This window comes from Mustela nigripes, chromosome 9 (genome assembly GCF_022355385.1).
Source record: "Mustela nigripes isolate SB6536 chromosome 9, MUSNIG.SB6536, whole genome shotgun sequence".
Classification (NCBI taxonomy): domain Eukaryota; kingdom Metazoa; phylum Chordata; class Mammalia; order Carnivora; family Mustelidae; genus Mustela; species Mustela nigripes.
Window position 1 is genome coordinate 20,807,894 of NC_081565.1, and position 14,042 is coordinate 20,821,935.

Genomic DNA, 14,042 nt, shown 5'->3' on the forward strand with positions numbered 1-14,042 from the left:
GACCCTAGGGGGCGGGGCGAGGCGAGGCGGGGACGCGCTTGCGGGGTGGGGAAGGCGGGGGCGCGGCTGTGGCGGGAGCGTCCCTGGTCTCCGCCCCTGTTTCCCACTCTCCTCCACCTCCTAGCCGGCGGGGCTCCGGAGAGGCGCCGCTTGTCCGTCCCCGGAGCCACCCGGCTGCCGCCGCCTCCGCCCTGCGCTCGCGGTGAACCCGTCAGTCCCCGCACCGTGCGCTCGTCCGTCTGGGCCATGGATGGGTAAGTACTCGAGGGCGCAGCGGTTGTGCGGGGCTGCGGTTGCCCCGCTTCCTTTCGGCTCTCGGCCGGACGCGCCACGGCCGGGGAGCCGGGCGCTGCGCCGGCGGCCGGGGGAGCGACCCCGGCCGAGTCCGACGGCGGGGCTTCCGGGCGCCCGGAATCGCGGAGGGGCGGTCCGCCGCCCCCTCTTCTCCCCCGGCTGGGGCGCCCCCGTAATGTCCGCCCCTTCATATCCTCACACCCGGAAGCGGAGGAAAGCCGGGTGCAGCCGCCGGGTGCAGCCGCGGGGTGCCGGGGTCCGCCCTCCGCGCGCAGAGTCCGGGGAGCCCGGCCGGGCCTGCCGACACTTCCTCTCAGAAAATGGTGCGCTGCGCTGGGGGAGGCGGAGGCGGCGCTCGGGGCGGGCGTCCTCCCGCTTGGGGAGTTGCTGTTTACCGGTGAGGTGGGGCGAGCGTTGGCGCTTCCCCTGGTGGGGAGGCGAGTGGCCGCGGAGAGGCAGACGGCGAGTGCACGCGTCGGGGCACGTCTGGGCGGCGACCTGGTCCCGAAGCCAGGGCCCCCCGCGGCGTGTCGACGTGCGGGGGAACCCGCCGAGGTCTCCGGACCGGGTCTGCGAGCTGTGCTAAGACCTCTGTATACCGGGCGTCTGGACCTGGTGATCGTGGACTGCAGCCCCCACATACCCCCAAAAGAAACTTCGTGAATTTCTGCAATTTTCTGGAGCGTTCAGACGCTCTGAAAGTGAATGAGGTCCGTGGCCAAAATAAAAATATTCTGGATTCACGGATAGAAAAATTTCGCTGAGAACCCAGGGATATGGCGTGGAACCTGATAGATAATGTAATATTCAAAGAAACGACTAGATTAGGATCTTCGTGTATTAATTGTAGCATGTGCATATCAAGATTTAAAAAATATCTCCTGCTCTGTTAGAGCTTGCAAATCCACTATTCATTCTCATTATATATTTGAGTTTTTGTTTGGCCTTTTACTTGCTTTTGAGGACAACATATCTGTAACCCCCCTGGTTGTAGAATATGTGGAACTTGCGTAAACAGTAAAAGCCTTGTACATGTTACCATAGAGTTGATGACTGTTGCCATGCTGTGTAAAGACAATGGAATCTTCCAACAATTTTTGCCTTCGTTAGACTTCTTTTATCTACTTTCATAACGTTAAGTCTGTATGATATTTGGATTAACTCATTTGAATGCTAATTGCACTCTGCTGCAGATTTTAGAGTGCGGTTTTAGATTTCACTGATGGTTGTGATGTTCTATATTTTGTTTTAATTTAATTGAAGCGGTATTCGTTGTTTAATTGAAAGTTTTCTGAGGACATTGTTGAGAACTCATTTCACATCACCTGCTTCGGTTACACTTTATATGTGTGCAAAGTTTTGCTGCTTTAATTTGTGTGATTATGCCAACATTTCAGTTCAGAAAGATTGTGAAATTAGCGTCTCACTGTGTGTAGTGCGTTGTGGTTAGACAGTTTGACTTGAGCCATGGAAGCAGGCTAGCTTTTTTGTATTGGAAAATTGATAGTGTGATAGTGATGACAAAAGACTCCACTTACGCATCTTGGCTATTAAACTCTTGGGTAACTGAGAAGTGCAAACTTACTCTTTTGGATAGTTTAATAACTCTTCACCCTATATGTGGCTTTAAAGCTAGGAATGAGTCTTTTGGTTTGTATACGTGGGGCAGTGAGACATTCTGGAAATTAAGTCCAGGACCTATACAGTCTTATTTTCTGTGCAGTGTTATTTGTCGCATTTAAATTTCAGACAAATGAATTGCAAGTTTCCAGAGTCTATAAGAAAAGATTAAAAATCGACATGGTTATTGTTTATTTTTTTACATGGTTATTGTTTAAGACAAATTTGCATCATTGAACAATCCAGATTCATAATTTTTTTTTACTTTTATTAAGTAATGGCATTATAGGATATTAACAATATATAGAATTTATTTAGAGCTTTCTTTTAGGAGATATGAAGGCAGACTGTAATTGAAGATTGTTTTGGTGTGAGAAAAGATGGATTTCTGTTTGGAGAACTTTATAGGAGTTTTTACACCTTGGGGTTAAGGGATGTGGTTTTGAACCCAGTGACTGCTTTCTGGAGGCTAACTAACTTTCTGCATTTTCCCACAGCCTGAAAAGATCCTTTTTCATTATTTTGGATAGTTCAAAAAGAAATATCAATCCACCAGTTAATATATCTTTCTAGTTCTTCCTCAAATCCCAACTGTCGTGTGTGTGTGTGTGTGTGTATGTGTTCATTTCCTCCTGAGATAATTTATACTTAAACACAGTTTTGATGTGGTAGAGTTTTTTTAAAAAGCAGATCTTAAAAAAAAAGAAAAAATAAAAAGCACATCTTGAAAATTTTCAGGTCTGAAATTTAATATTTGCATTTATTTTAGTTCTGAGAGACTATCTTAGTTGTATTTTGGTGAGCTGTTTTGGGTGGTAAATGGAAATTTGCAAGATACCTTCTATTTCTGTAAAAGCCACTCAACTAGTTTTGTTTTATTTAAAGTTTTAAAACACGGTAATTCAGACCAGTGATTTAAAAGAATGAACTTTGGCAATTTTAAGTTTTGATTTGGATTTGTTAAATAGAGGTAAATAGATAAACACATGTTAGTCATTTTATTGAAGCAGCTGTATTTTAATAAATGCTAAAAGAATTGGACTTACTTTTTATTTCTTAAATTGTGGTTGAAGCTTTGCTTTATACTCTGCTAGACTGTCCCATCACTTTCCTTTGTATTAACATTTCACGATTCATCACATTCTTATTTTTATTAATTTTTATTATTATAATGCTTTTCCTTTTTTTCTTTAATCTTATTATCTCTGTCTTTGAAAAACTTGTTCTCTAACTTTGTTTCCCATTTTCTCTTTTTACTTTTTCCATACAGTGTTGTTACAGATCTTATAGCAGTCGGTTTAAAGGTAGGACTCTTTTACTATCCTTTCATAAGCTTTTTAAAATCTTTGTTTTGGCATTTTTTTTCCCCAGTGGTGATAATCATCTCATCTGTTCATAAAATTATGTTTTACTGTGTGATAATAATCTTTCATTTTTATCTAGCCCCAAAATAAGTGGATCTGTAGCTGATTTTGGATTTTACATAATTATATAGATTTTGGATTTTACATACAACATTATCTTGTATGACTAAAATGAAAGTTAGCCCAAAGTTACTTTTACTTTCTTACAAAATACTTTACTTTTACTTTTTACAAAGTTTTTACTTGAATTATCAGAGTTCATTTATTTGATTTTGTTTTGTTTTACGAGTTAGATGTAGTCTAGACTGTATTTCCCTATCATGTTTGTTCTTCTATTTTCTCTTGGTTGTATTTATGAGAAATAAAATAGTAATAGCAGCTAAAGTTTCTTCAATTCCTAGTATGTGTCAGCTGCTTTACACATATTTCACTAATTATGATAGTTTTTCAAGGTAGGTATTAAAAATTCCCATTTTATTTTATTTTAAAGATTTTACTTATTTGACAGAGAGACAAAGCGAGAGAGGGAACACGAGTAGGGGGAGTGGGAGAGGGAGAAGCAGGCTTTCTGCTGAGCAGGGATTCTGATGTGGGACTCTATCCCAGGACCCTGGGATCATGGCCTGAGCTGAAGGCAGATGCTTAACGACTGAGCCACCCAGGCACCCCAATAAATTCCCATTTTATTTTATTTTATTTAAATATTTTATTTATTTATTTGACAGATAGAGATCACAAGTAGGTAGACAGGCAGGCAGAGAGAGAGGAGGAAGCAGGCTCCCTGCTGAGCAGAGAGCCCTATGCGGGACTGGATCCCAGGACCCTGAGATCGTGACCTGAGCCGAAGGCAGAGGCTTAATGCACTGAGCCACCCAGGTGCCCCAAATTCCCATTTTAGAGATGTAAAAATAGGTGCAGAGAGTTTGTTTTCAAGGTGTTATGCACCAGAGTTCAAACCCATGTCTTCCTGGTTCCAAAGCCTGACTTTTTTTTTTTTTTTTTTTTTAATATAACTGGCTGTCAGTAATAAGGGTTCTGTCTAGAAAGTGAACAGGAGATCTGGATAATTAATATTTTACAGTAATAACTCTTCTAAGTCACATTAGTTTTATCAGTTTTCTCATTTATTGAATTCTAAAATACAAATCAAATAAACAATATTCACCAATATGAGGCTTTTAAAATATAAACGGGTGTGTTAAGGTTTCCTTTAGCAATTTGATATTTGATGTACCCGAGTTAGGAATCTAGTTCTAGATGCCACTTATGGTTTGGATTACTACAGAAAACAAAAATAAATAATTTGTGTTTATATTATATGTATTTTGTATAAGGTTGTTTCACCACTTTCTGTCTTCCTGTATCTCTTCTTCATCTCTTCTTGCACTTCTAGCAATTTCAGCACTTCCACATTTGCAGTTACTGGATGTGGTGGCGGTGCTCTTATTCTTAAAATACCATAAAAAATAAGCATAATACCATATGAAACTAACAATAGGATTCTTAACATTAACATAATAGGGAACCACTGCTTATACTGTCTTTTGAGGTTGGGTGGAGTTAGCTTGCTTTGGCAAACTTTGAACATATTTTATGAATTGAAAATAAATGAAGGAATCTCTTTAGTGAGATATGCTTTTCTTTTTTTTTTTCACAGATACGTAAGTTACTTTCTCTTTTGGGAATGACACTAAGAGATTAGAAACTGCAGGCTCATATCTAGGACCACTTTTGGTGACTCTATAGGTACCTGTGAGGGAAAGGATATCTAAAGTGAATGTTGGGGTGCCTAGGCGGCTTAGTTGGTTAAGTGACTGCCTTCAGCTCAGGTCATGATGCTAGAGTCCTGGGATCGAGTCCCACATCAGGCTCCCAGCTCTATGGGGAGTCTGCTTCTCCCTCTGACCTCCCCTCTCATGCTCTCTCACTCTGTCTCTGTCTCTCTCTCTCTCAAATAAATAAGTAAAATCTTCAAAAATAAAAAACAGTGAATGTTGTTTGGTTTTAGCTGAAATGTGATTTGCGATTCTAAAGTTTATCTGGCACAAATGAATACATGAGACATTTAAAAAACTTAACCATTTTTGAGTAGAGACATTATGCTTGAAGGGATATTATGGCTTTTTTATTATGGGGGAAAATATATCTTAACGATAAATAAAAGAAAAAGATTAGACATGGCAACCAGGTTTGAATACATGATTTTGATTTCTTACTACCTGTTCAGTAGCAAGCACTTTGAAAACAAAGATCACATCCTGCTCTGAAGAGATCAGCTGACTTAGTTGTTTCACTAGGCATTCTATATTTTTATAGACTTAAATATTGGAAATGGCAATAAATTACTCATTATATAGAATATTTTTCTTAAGATAGTTCTCCTTCTTTCTTGGATCCCATCCAGGGAGTTTAGTTACCAGGTAATAGGCTGATAAGGCTCATAATTCATCTAGATTATATAAACCAAAATAAGCAAATTTAAATAAGTCCTTTAAGAATGTCAGTTACTAAAAAAAAAAAAGGAATGTCCGTTACCTTCCTCTGTTTGTTATCTGAATATGACAATACAACAAATAGTTTCAGCCAGTGGTAAAAGTGGATTTCAGGTTATGGTTCATAAGCTGCTTTCCCGGATTCAGAAAAATATGCATTTCATTTTTAAAGAATTAAACATATCCTTAAATATGAAATCCTTTATTTTAGGGGAAGAAAGCTGCATTATTTTTAGAGATGACTGATAATGAAAATATGTCAAGAACTTTATTATACCAGAGTGTCTGGGTGACTCAGTTGGTTAAAGGATCTGCCTTTAGCTTGGGTCTTAATCCCAGGGTCCTGGGATCGAGTCCTGCATTGGGCTCCCTGAAACAGGGAGCCTGTTTCTCCCTCTGCCTCTGCCTCTCTGTTTCTCAAGAATGAATAAATAAAATCTTAAAAAAAATTTTTTTTTATTATACTGGATAAATCAGACTGTCAGCATTGTGGGTAACATAGCTTTTTGTGTGTGTACCTAAGTATATTTTAAATTTACAGCTTATATTTTATTTACTAACTAGTTTATCTGAAACTCAAGTATTTCCCGTATTTTTGGTTATTTTCCCAAAGTACTATAATCGTTATTAAAGCAAATGATTTTTGGGCACCTGGGTGTCTCAGGCCATTGAGTCTGACTTTGGCTCACCCAGGTCATGGTCTTCAGGGTTTTGAGATTGAACTCCCTGTTGGGCTCCCCAGCAGTGAGTCTGCTTCTCCCTCTCCCCCTGCTCATTCTCTCTCTATTTCTTCTCTCTCTCTCTCTCTCTTGAGCTGGGGAAGGGGGAGACCAGAGGAGGAGGGAGAGAAGCCGACTCTCTGCTGAGCTGGGAGGCTGATGCTGCTCAGTCTCAGGATGGAGAGATCATGACCTGAGTCGAAATCAAGAATTGGCCACTTATCCGACAGGCACCCGCTCCCCTAAAACCTGATCTTTTTAAAATGATGATACTCCATATGTTTTCTGAGTAGTCTTCCTATTTTAAATGATTAGATGAGTATAGAAAAACTCACGTTTAGTGGACTAAAATTGGCTTCTAATAAGTACCGCCCTGTCAGTATAAAGGAGAGAGCAATATAACAAATTTAAATTAATTTTGAAGATTCATTTTTTATTTGCTTGACCAGAGCTTAGCAGACTCCAGGCTGTGGACCAAATCCAGCTTGCCACCTGTTTTGTAAATAATTTTGTTGGAACCGAGCCATGCTAATTCCATATTGTCTGGTGACTTTCACAATAGAATGGTAGAATTGAATAGTTGAAGCAGTTATCATATGACCACGAAGCCTAAAATATTTACTTTCTGGCCCTTTTTAGAAAATGCTTGCCTGCTGCTGTGCTTGAGCTGTACAAAATATGGAAGGCCTTTGCTGGAATTTTTTTTTTTAAATTGGGCTGTAATTTACATAGAGTGAAGGGTACACAGTGCAAGGGTACACAGTGTGTACTCAAGGGTACACAGTGCAATAAATTTTAACAAATGTATCCACCTGTGTTTCCTCCTCCCCAGTCAAGGCACTAGAATATCACCGTAAAATATTCTTTGTTGTCTTTTTCCAGACTCATTCTAGGCAACTGTTCTGATTTCTATCATTGTAGATTATTTTTTCCTGTTTCTGAACTTAAATGGAATAAAATATTTACACATCATATACACAGCTCTTTGATGTCTGACTTCTCTTACTCAGCAAAATGATTATTTGTTTATAGATTTATTTATTGGGGGGGATGGGCAGAAGGAACCAGAGAAAGAGTCCTTAGCAGACTCTGCATGGTCTCTGCCCCATCTCATCACCCTGAGATCACCATCTGAGCTAAAACCAAGAGTCGGTTGCTCAGCTGGTCCCTCAACCGACGGACTGAGCCAGCCAAGCGCCTCTCAGCAAAATGATTTTTAGCTTCAGCCATGTTGCATGTATCAGTGGTTGATTATTTTTATTTCTGAGAATATTCCATTATGTGAACATATTACAGTATTTAAAAATCTGTTCTTGGGGCGCCTGGTGGCTCAGTGCGTGAAGCGTCTGCCTTTGGCTCAGGTTGCGATCACAGGGTCCTGGGATCGAGCCCTGCATCGGGGTCTCTGCTTGGCAGGGAGCCTGCTTCTCCCTCCCTCTCTGCCTACTTGTAATCTCTCTCCTCTCTCTCTGTCAAATAAATAAATAAAATCTTTAAAAAAAAGTCTGTTCTCATGTTGGTAGATGTTTGGGTTCTTTTTAGATTTGGGCTATTCTGAATAAAGCTGCTATGATCATTTGTTTATGTCTTTGAGTAGATGTATGTTTCATTCTACACCATACCTAGGAATAAAATTAGATAATGTATATGTTTAAATTTGTAAGAGACTGTCAAACTATTTTCTTTTAAATGTTGTACCACTTTATACTCTTAACTAGCTTTGTATTAGAGTTTAGGTTGCCCACATCCTTGTTTACATGTGCATTTTGCCAGTCTTCACTTTTATCCATTCTAGTGGGTTTAACCAGAATTGCTAACGGTATCTCATTATACTTTTAATTTACACTGACCGCATAACTGGTGGTGGCACTTACCTTTTTGCATATTTCTACCCGTTCGTGTGTTTTTAGCCATTCACATATCTTTGTGACTGTCTGTTTTTTTTTTTTTTTTAAAGATTTTATTTATTTGTTGGACACAGAGAGAGATCACAAGTAGGCAGAAAGGCAGGCAGAGGGGGAGGGGGAAGCAGGCTCCCTGCCAAGCAGAGAGCCCGGTGCGGGGGCTCTATCCCAGGACCCTGAGATCAAGACCTGAGCTGAAGGCAGAGGCTTAACCCACTGAGCCACCCAAGTGCCCCAGTCTATCAAGTTTTTTACCTTTTTTTTTTTTTTTTTTAAAGATTTTGTTTATTGGGGTGCCTGGGTGGTTCAGTTGGTTGAATGGCTGCCTTCAGCTTGGGTCGTGGTCCTGTGGTCCTGGGACTGAGCCTTACTTTGGGCTCCCTGTTTACCAGGGAGTCTGCTTCTCCCTCTGCCTCTGTCCCCTGCCCCATGCTCTCGCAAATAAATAAAATATTAAAAAAGAAAAGATTTATTTATTTTTAGGAAGAGAGAGGGAGGGAGGGAGGAAGAGAGGACATGGGGAGAGGAGCTGAGGGAGAGTCTTAAGCAGACTAGCTCTGAACACAGAGCATGTGGGGCTTGATCTCAGGACCCTAAGATCATGACCTGAGCCAAAACAGAGTTGGGTGCTTAAGCAGGTGCCCTTTTTACCTACTTTAAAAAGAAATTTAACTTTAATTTTTAATTTTTTAAAGATTTTAATTGAGAGAGAGAGAGGAAAGAGCATATGAACAGTAGGGAGGGGCAGAAGGGGAAGCCGACTTTCCATTGAGCAGGGAGCCCCACACAGGTCTTGATCCCAGCCAGGAACCTGAAATTATTATTATTTTTTTTAACGTATAATGTATTATTTATTTCAGTGGTACAGGTCCGTGATTCATCAGTCTTAACACAATTCACAGCACTCACTATAGCACATACCCTTTCCAGTGTCTATCACCCAGACACTCCATCCCTCCCACTCCACTCCAGCAACTCTCAGTTGTTTTCCCGAGATTAAGAGTCTTTTATATTTTGTCTCTCTCTCTGGTTTCATCTTTTTTCATTTTCCCTCCCTTCCCCTATGATCCTCCATCTCCTTTCTCAAATTCCTCATATCAGTGAGATCATATGATAACTGTCTTTCTGTGATTGACTTATTTCGCTTAGCATAATACTCTCTAGTTCCATCTGCATCCTTGCAAATGGCAAGATTTCATTTTTGGATGGCTGCATAATATTCCTGTGTGTGTGTACACCACATCTTGTTTATCCATTCATGTGTTGATGGACACATCTAGGCTCTTTCCATAGTTTGGCTATTGTGGACCAGGACCTTGAAATTATGACTCGAGCTGAAGGCAGACAGTAACTGACTGAGCCACTCAGGTACCCCTACCTATTTTTTTTAAAAATAGATTTCTTGCTGTGGTGCCTGGCAGGCTCATTCGGAAGAGCCTGTGACTCTTGATTGATCTCAGGGTGGTGAGTTCCAGCTCTGCATTGGGTGTATAGGTTACTTAAATAAATAATTAGATGAAAAACTGGGGAAAAAAAAGATGGGTTCCTGTAGATAGCATATAGTAAGACTGTTTTTTAAAAACTATTTTAGGATTTTATTTATTTAAAGGGTTTTATTTATTTGTCAGAGAGCAAGAGAGAGAGAGAAAGAACGCTCACAAGTAGGGGGAGCAGCAGGCAGAGGGAGAAGCAGGCTTCCCGCTGAGCGCGGACACCCGCTCCTCCCCCTTCCCCGCCAAGGTGGGACTCAATTCCAGGACCCCAGGGATCATGACCTGGATCATGAGCTGAAGGCAGATGCTCAACTGACTGCACCACTGAGGCATCCCAGGATTGTTTTTTTAAAAAAAGCTTTTATTTATTTATTTGAAAGAATACAACAAGGTAGAGGAAGAGCGAATGAGAGCAAGCTGGAGCATGTTGGTAGAGGGGGCAGAGGGAGAAGAAGAAGCAGGTTCCTTGTTGAGCAGGGAGCTGACAGGACCCTGGGATCCTGAGCTGAGCCGAAAGCAGACAAAAGCCACCCAGGTGCCCCTAGTAAGGTGTTCTTTAAATCTTGTCAGACAGTCTGTCTTTTAATTGTATATAGACCATTCGCACTTCAGGGGATGAATTAGTTGTGTTAATACCTACCTTATCCATAATTGTTTTCTATTGTTAAAAAACAAAATCAGGGGCGCCTGGGTGGCTCAGTGGGTTAAGCCTCTGCCTTTGGCTCAGGTAATAATCCCAGAGTCCTGTGATCAAGCCCCTCATCCGGCTCTCTGCTCCACAGGGAGCCTGCTTCCTCCTCTCTCTCTCTGCCTACTTGTGATCTCTGTCAAATAAATGAATAAAATCTTAAAAAAAAAAAAAAAAACAAAGTCAGTCTAGTTAAATTTGAAGATCTAATTGGATTTCTTAAGTGATTCATGAATCAGGTAGCATCCCAGTGAATGAGGGGAGCTTCAGGTGTTGTACAACATAGGTTTTTAAAGGAAGGAAGGTGGGACAAGAAGTTACTAGTGAAAGAAAAGAATTGTTTAGGCAGGATCACCTTCTTTTACAGGGGTCTTATTATGCAGATTACCTCATCTTCCTCTGGGGGATTGAGAGAGTGCTCTTTGACAGATTATTTTATTGAGGCTGATCAGAAAATTCCTGACTGACAGGTTAAGACAATTCTGGGGGAGGATGAAACTGCTAGTAGGTTAGGGATTAAGTCCAGATTTCATGATTTGTCTTAAGTGATGCCATTTTGGGCCTGTGGTTTTCTTTGTAACACTGTTCATTCACTTGTTCTTTGTTTTTATTTTCTTCATTCCATTTTTTTACCTTCCCTGGTTTTGATTTCATTTATCTCTCCTCTCAGCACATTATACTTATTTTAAATAGTTTTTTACTGGTTTCCCTATTCTAGTTATGTTTATAAGCTCCTCAAAGACTATTTAATTTTGATAAACTTCTTTTCCATGTTTTGGTTATGGCTTTTTGTTCTTGTCTAAGAACTCTGCTTATCCCAAAGGTAGAAAGATACTCTTTATTTGTTTTAAGAAGCCTCTACTTTGAACTTTTTAAAAGGTTAGGTCTGAGGTGAATCTCAGATTTGTTTTTGTGTGTCTTAGAGGTGCAGATTGACTTGTTTCCATAGGGTTATCAAGTTAGTTCTGCACCTTTTGTTAAAAAGGATTTCCTTTCTGTAATGAATTGTTTTGGTACCATTATTTGAAAATCAGCTCAACATTAGTGTCTGTTTATGCACAATGAATTTTTATCCATTATCTATTTATTATGTTAATATCACCCTGTTTTGAAAACAGTGGATTTATACAGTGCCTTAAGATCAAGATCTAGTGGGGCGCCTGGTTGGCTCAGTGGGTTGGGCTGCTGCCTTCAGCTCGGGTCGTGATCTCAAGGTCCTGGGATAGAGTCCCACATTGGTCTCTCTGCTCAGCGGGGAGCCTGCTTCCCTCTCTCAGTCTCTCTCTGCCTGCCTGTCTGCCTACTTGTGATCTCTGTCTGTCAAATAAATAAATAAAATCTTAAAAAAAAAAAAAAGATCAAGATCTAGTGTAGGTCCTCCAGCTTTGTTATTCTTTATCAATATTGTTTTAGTTATACTAAGTCATTTGTATTTTCCTTGAAAGTTTACAATCAGCTCATCAGTTTCTGTCTAGAAGCTGGGATGAGTTGGGTTGCATAGACTATATGGGTCAATTATGGAGAAATTGATGTTTCAGCCATAGTGAGTTTTGTAATTTGTGGAATAGAGTATATCAAATTTTTAGGTCTTCTGTAATTTCTTTTAGTGCTGCTTTGTAGTTCTCAGTGTTTACTGAAATAAACAGGTTTACATGTATATTTTAATCTGTGTACATATTATTTTTATGCATATATAACCTGTATATATTGTTTATATATTTATGTAAGTATATGTAAAATATATATTTAACCTGTATATGTACATTATATATGTGTGTGTGTGTGTGTATATATATATATATATATATATTTTCGGTGTTTACTGAAATAAACAGGTTTACATGTATATTTTAACCTATGTAAACCTGAAATAAACAGGTTTACATGTGTGTGTGTGTGTATATATATATATATATATATATATATAAGATTTTATTTATTTATTTGACACAGAGAGAGATGACAGTAGGCAGAGAGGCAGGCAGAGAGAGAGGAGGAAGCAGGCTCCCTGCTGAGCAGAGAGCCCAATGCAGAGCTCAGTCCCAGGACCCTGAGATCATGACCCAAGCTGAAGACAGAGGCTTTAACCCACTGAGCTACCCAGGCGCCCCTACATGTATATTTTAAATATATTCCTTTTTCCTTTTTATTGTAAGTTGTGTTCTTGTCAATATACAGAAATACTTTGCACATTTTGTTATTGTATTTTTTAATTGCTTAGGATTTTTTTATGTACATGATCATGTCATCTGTAAATATAGTTTCATTTCTTATGATTTTTTTTCATGCCTTAGTCTAAAATTTAAGACCTCCAGTGTAATGCTAAGTAGAGGTGACAACATGCTTGTCTTCTTCCTGCTCATAAGGGAAAGCAGTACATCTTCATTAGCTGTAGGTTTTTCTTAGATGCCTTGCTCCTGTTAAAACATTGCTTTCTGGGGCGCCTGGTGGCTCAGTGGGTTAATAAGCCTCTGCCTTCGGCTCAGGTCATGATCTCAGGGTCCTGGGATCGAGCCCCGCATTGGGCTCTTTGCTCAGTGAGGGGCCTGCTTCCCTCTCTGCCTGCCTGCTTCTCTGCCTGCTTGTGATCTCTGTCAAATACATAAATAATCTAAAAAAAAAAAAGATTGTAGCTTTGTTTAAAAAAAAAATTGCTTTCTGGGTGCTTGGGTGGCTCAGTTGGTCCAGCCATTATCTTCGGTTTGGGTCATGATCCTGGAGTCCTGGGATTGTGTCCCGCATAGGGCTCCCTGCTTGGCAGGAAGTCTGCTTCTCACTCTGACCCTCCCCCTTCTCATGCTCTCTCTCTTTCATTCTCTTTCTCTTTCAAATAAATAAGTAAAAACCTTTAAAAAATTGCTTTCTGTTCATTGTTTGCTGTTTTTTATTAACATGAATGGATGTTGGATTTGGATTGTTCAAGGTATTTGTGTATTGCAGCTAAATTGTTGAATATATGTGCATAAAATTGCTAATATTTCCTTATCTTATTAATCTCTAGGATCTGTAATGATTTTAATCTTTTCATTTCTGATATCAGTAATTCATGTTGTCTTTCTTTTTTTGCTAATTGGTCTAGCTAGAGGTTTTCAGTATGACTGATCTTTTTCAGAAGGCAATTTTTGGTTTCATTTATTTTCTCTTGTTTGATTTTTCTATTTCATCACTTTCACTCTGTTATTAAAATTTATTCTCTTACATCTTCTGTGGGTCAGGAATCTAGGTGTGGCTTAGCTGAGTCCTCTGACTTTGGGGCACTTACACAAGAGTGTTATCAAGGTATTGGTAGATGCTGCAGTCATCTTCTGTGGAAGAATCTGCTTCCAAGCTCGGTCATATAATTGGCCAGAGTCTGTTCCTCCAGAGCTGTTGACCTGAGGGCCTCACTTCCTCATTTGTTGTTGGTTAAAGGCCGGCCTAATTTCCTCGCCGTGTGGGTCTCTCCATAGTGGAGCTTGCTTCAGCAAC

At 40.0% G+C, this 14,042-nt stretch overlaps 1 protein-coding gene across 5 annotated transcripts in view; it reads left to right on the plus strand.

Moving 5' to 3' along the window:
* PTBP3 (polypyrimidine tract binding protein 3) overlaps positions 1 to 14,042 on the plus strand; it is a 121,972-nt gene continuing 107,930 nt past the window's right edge. For 3 of the 5 annotated variants that reach the window (XR_009406252.1, XM_059411050.1, XM_059411051.1), the window contains exons 1-2: positions 1 to 254; positions 3,185 to 3,218. Coding sequence is in view for 2 of the 5 variants with exons in the window: in XM_059411050.1 (XP_059267033.1) it covers positions 247 to 254; positions 3,185 to 3,218 (42 nt within the window). In the remaining 3 variants the exon portion in view is untranslated. The remainder of the gene's footprint in view (positions 255 to 3,184; positions 3,219 to 14,042) is intronic. The other 2 variants (XM_059411052.1, XM_059411054.1) reach the window with 1 other exon arrangement.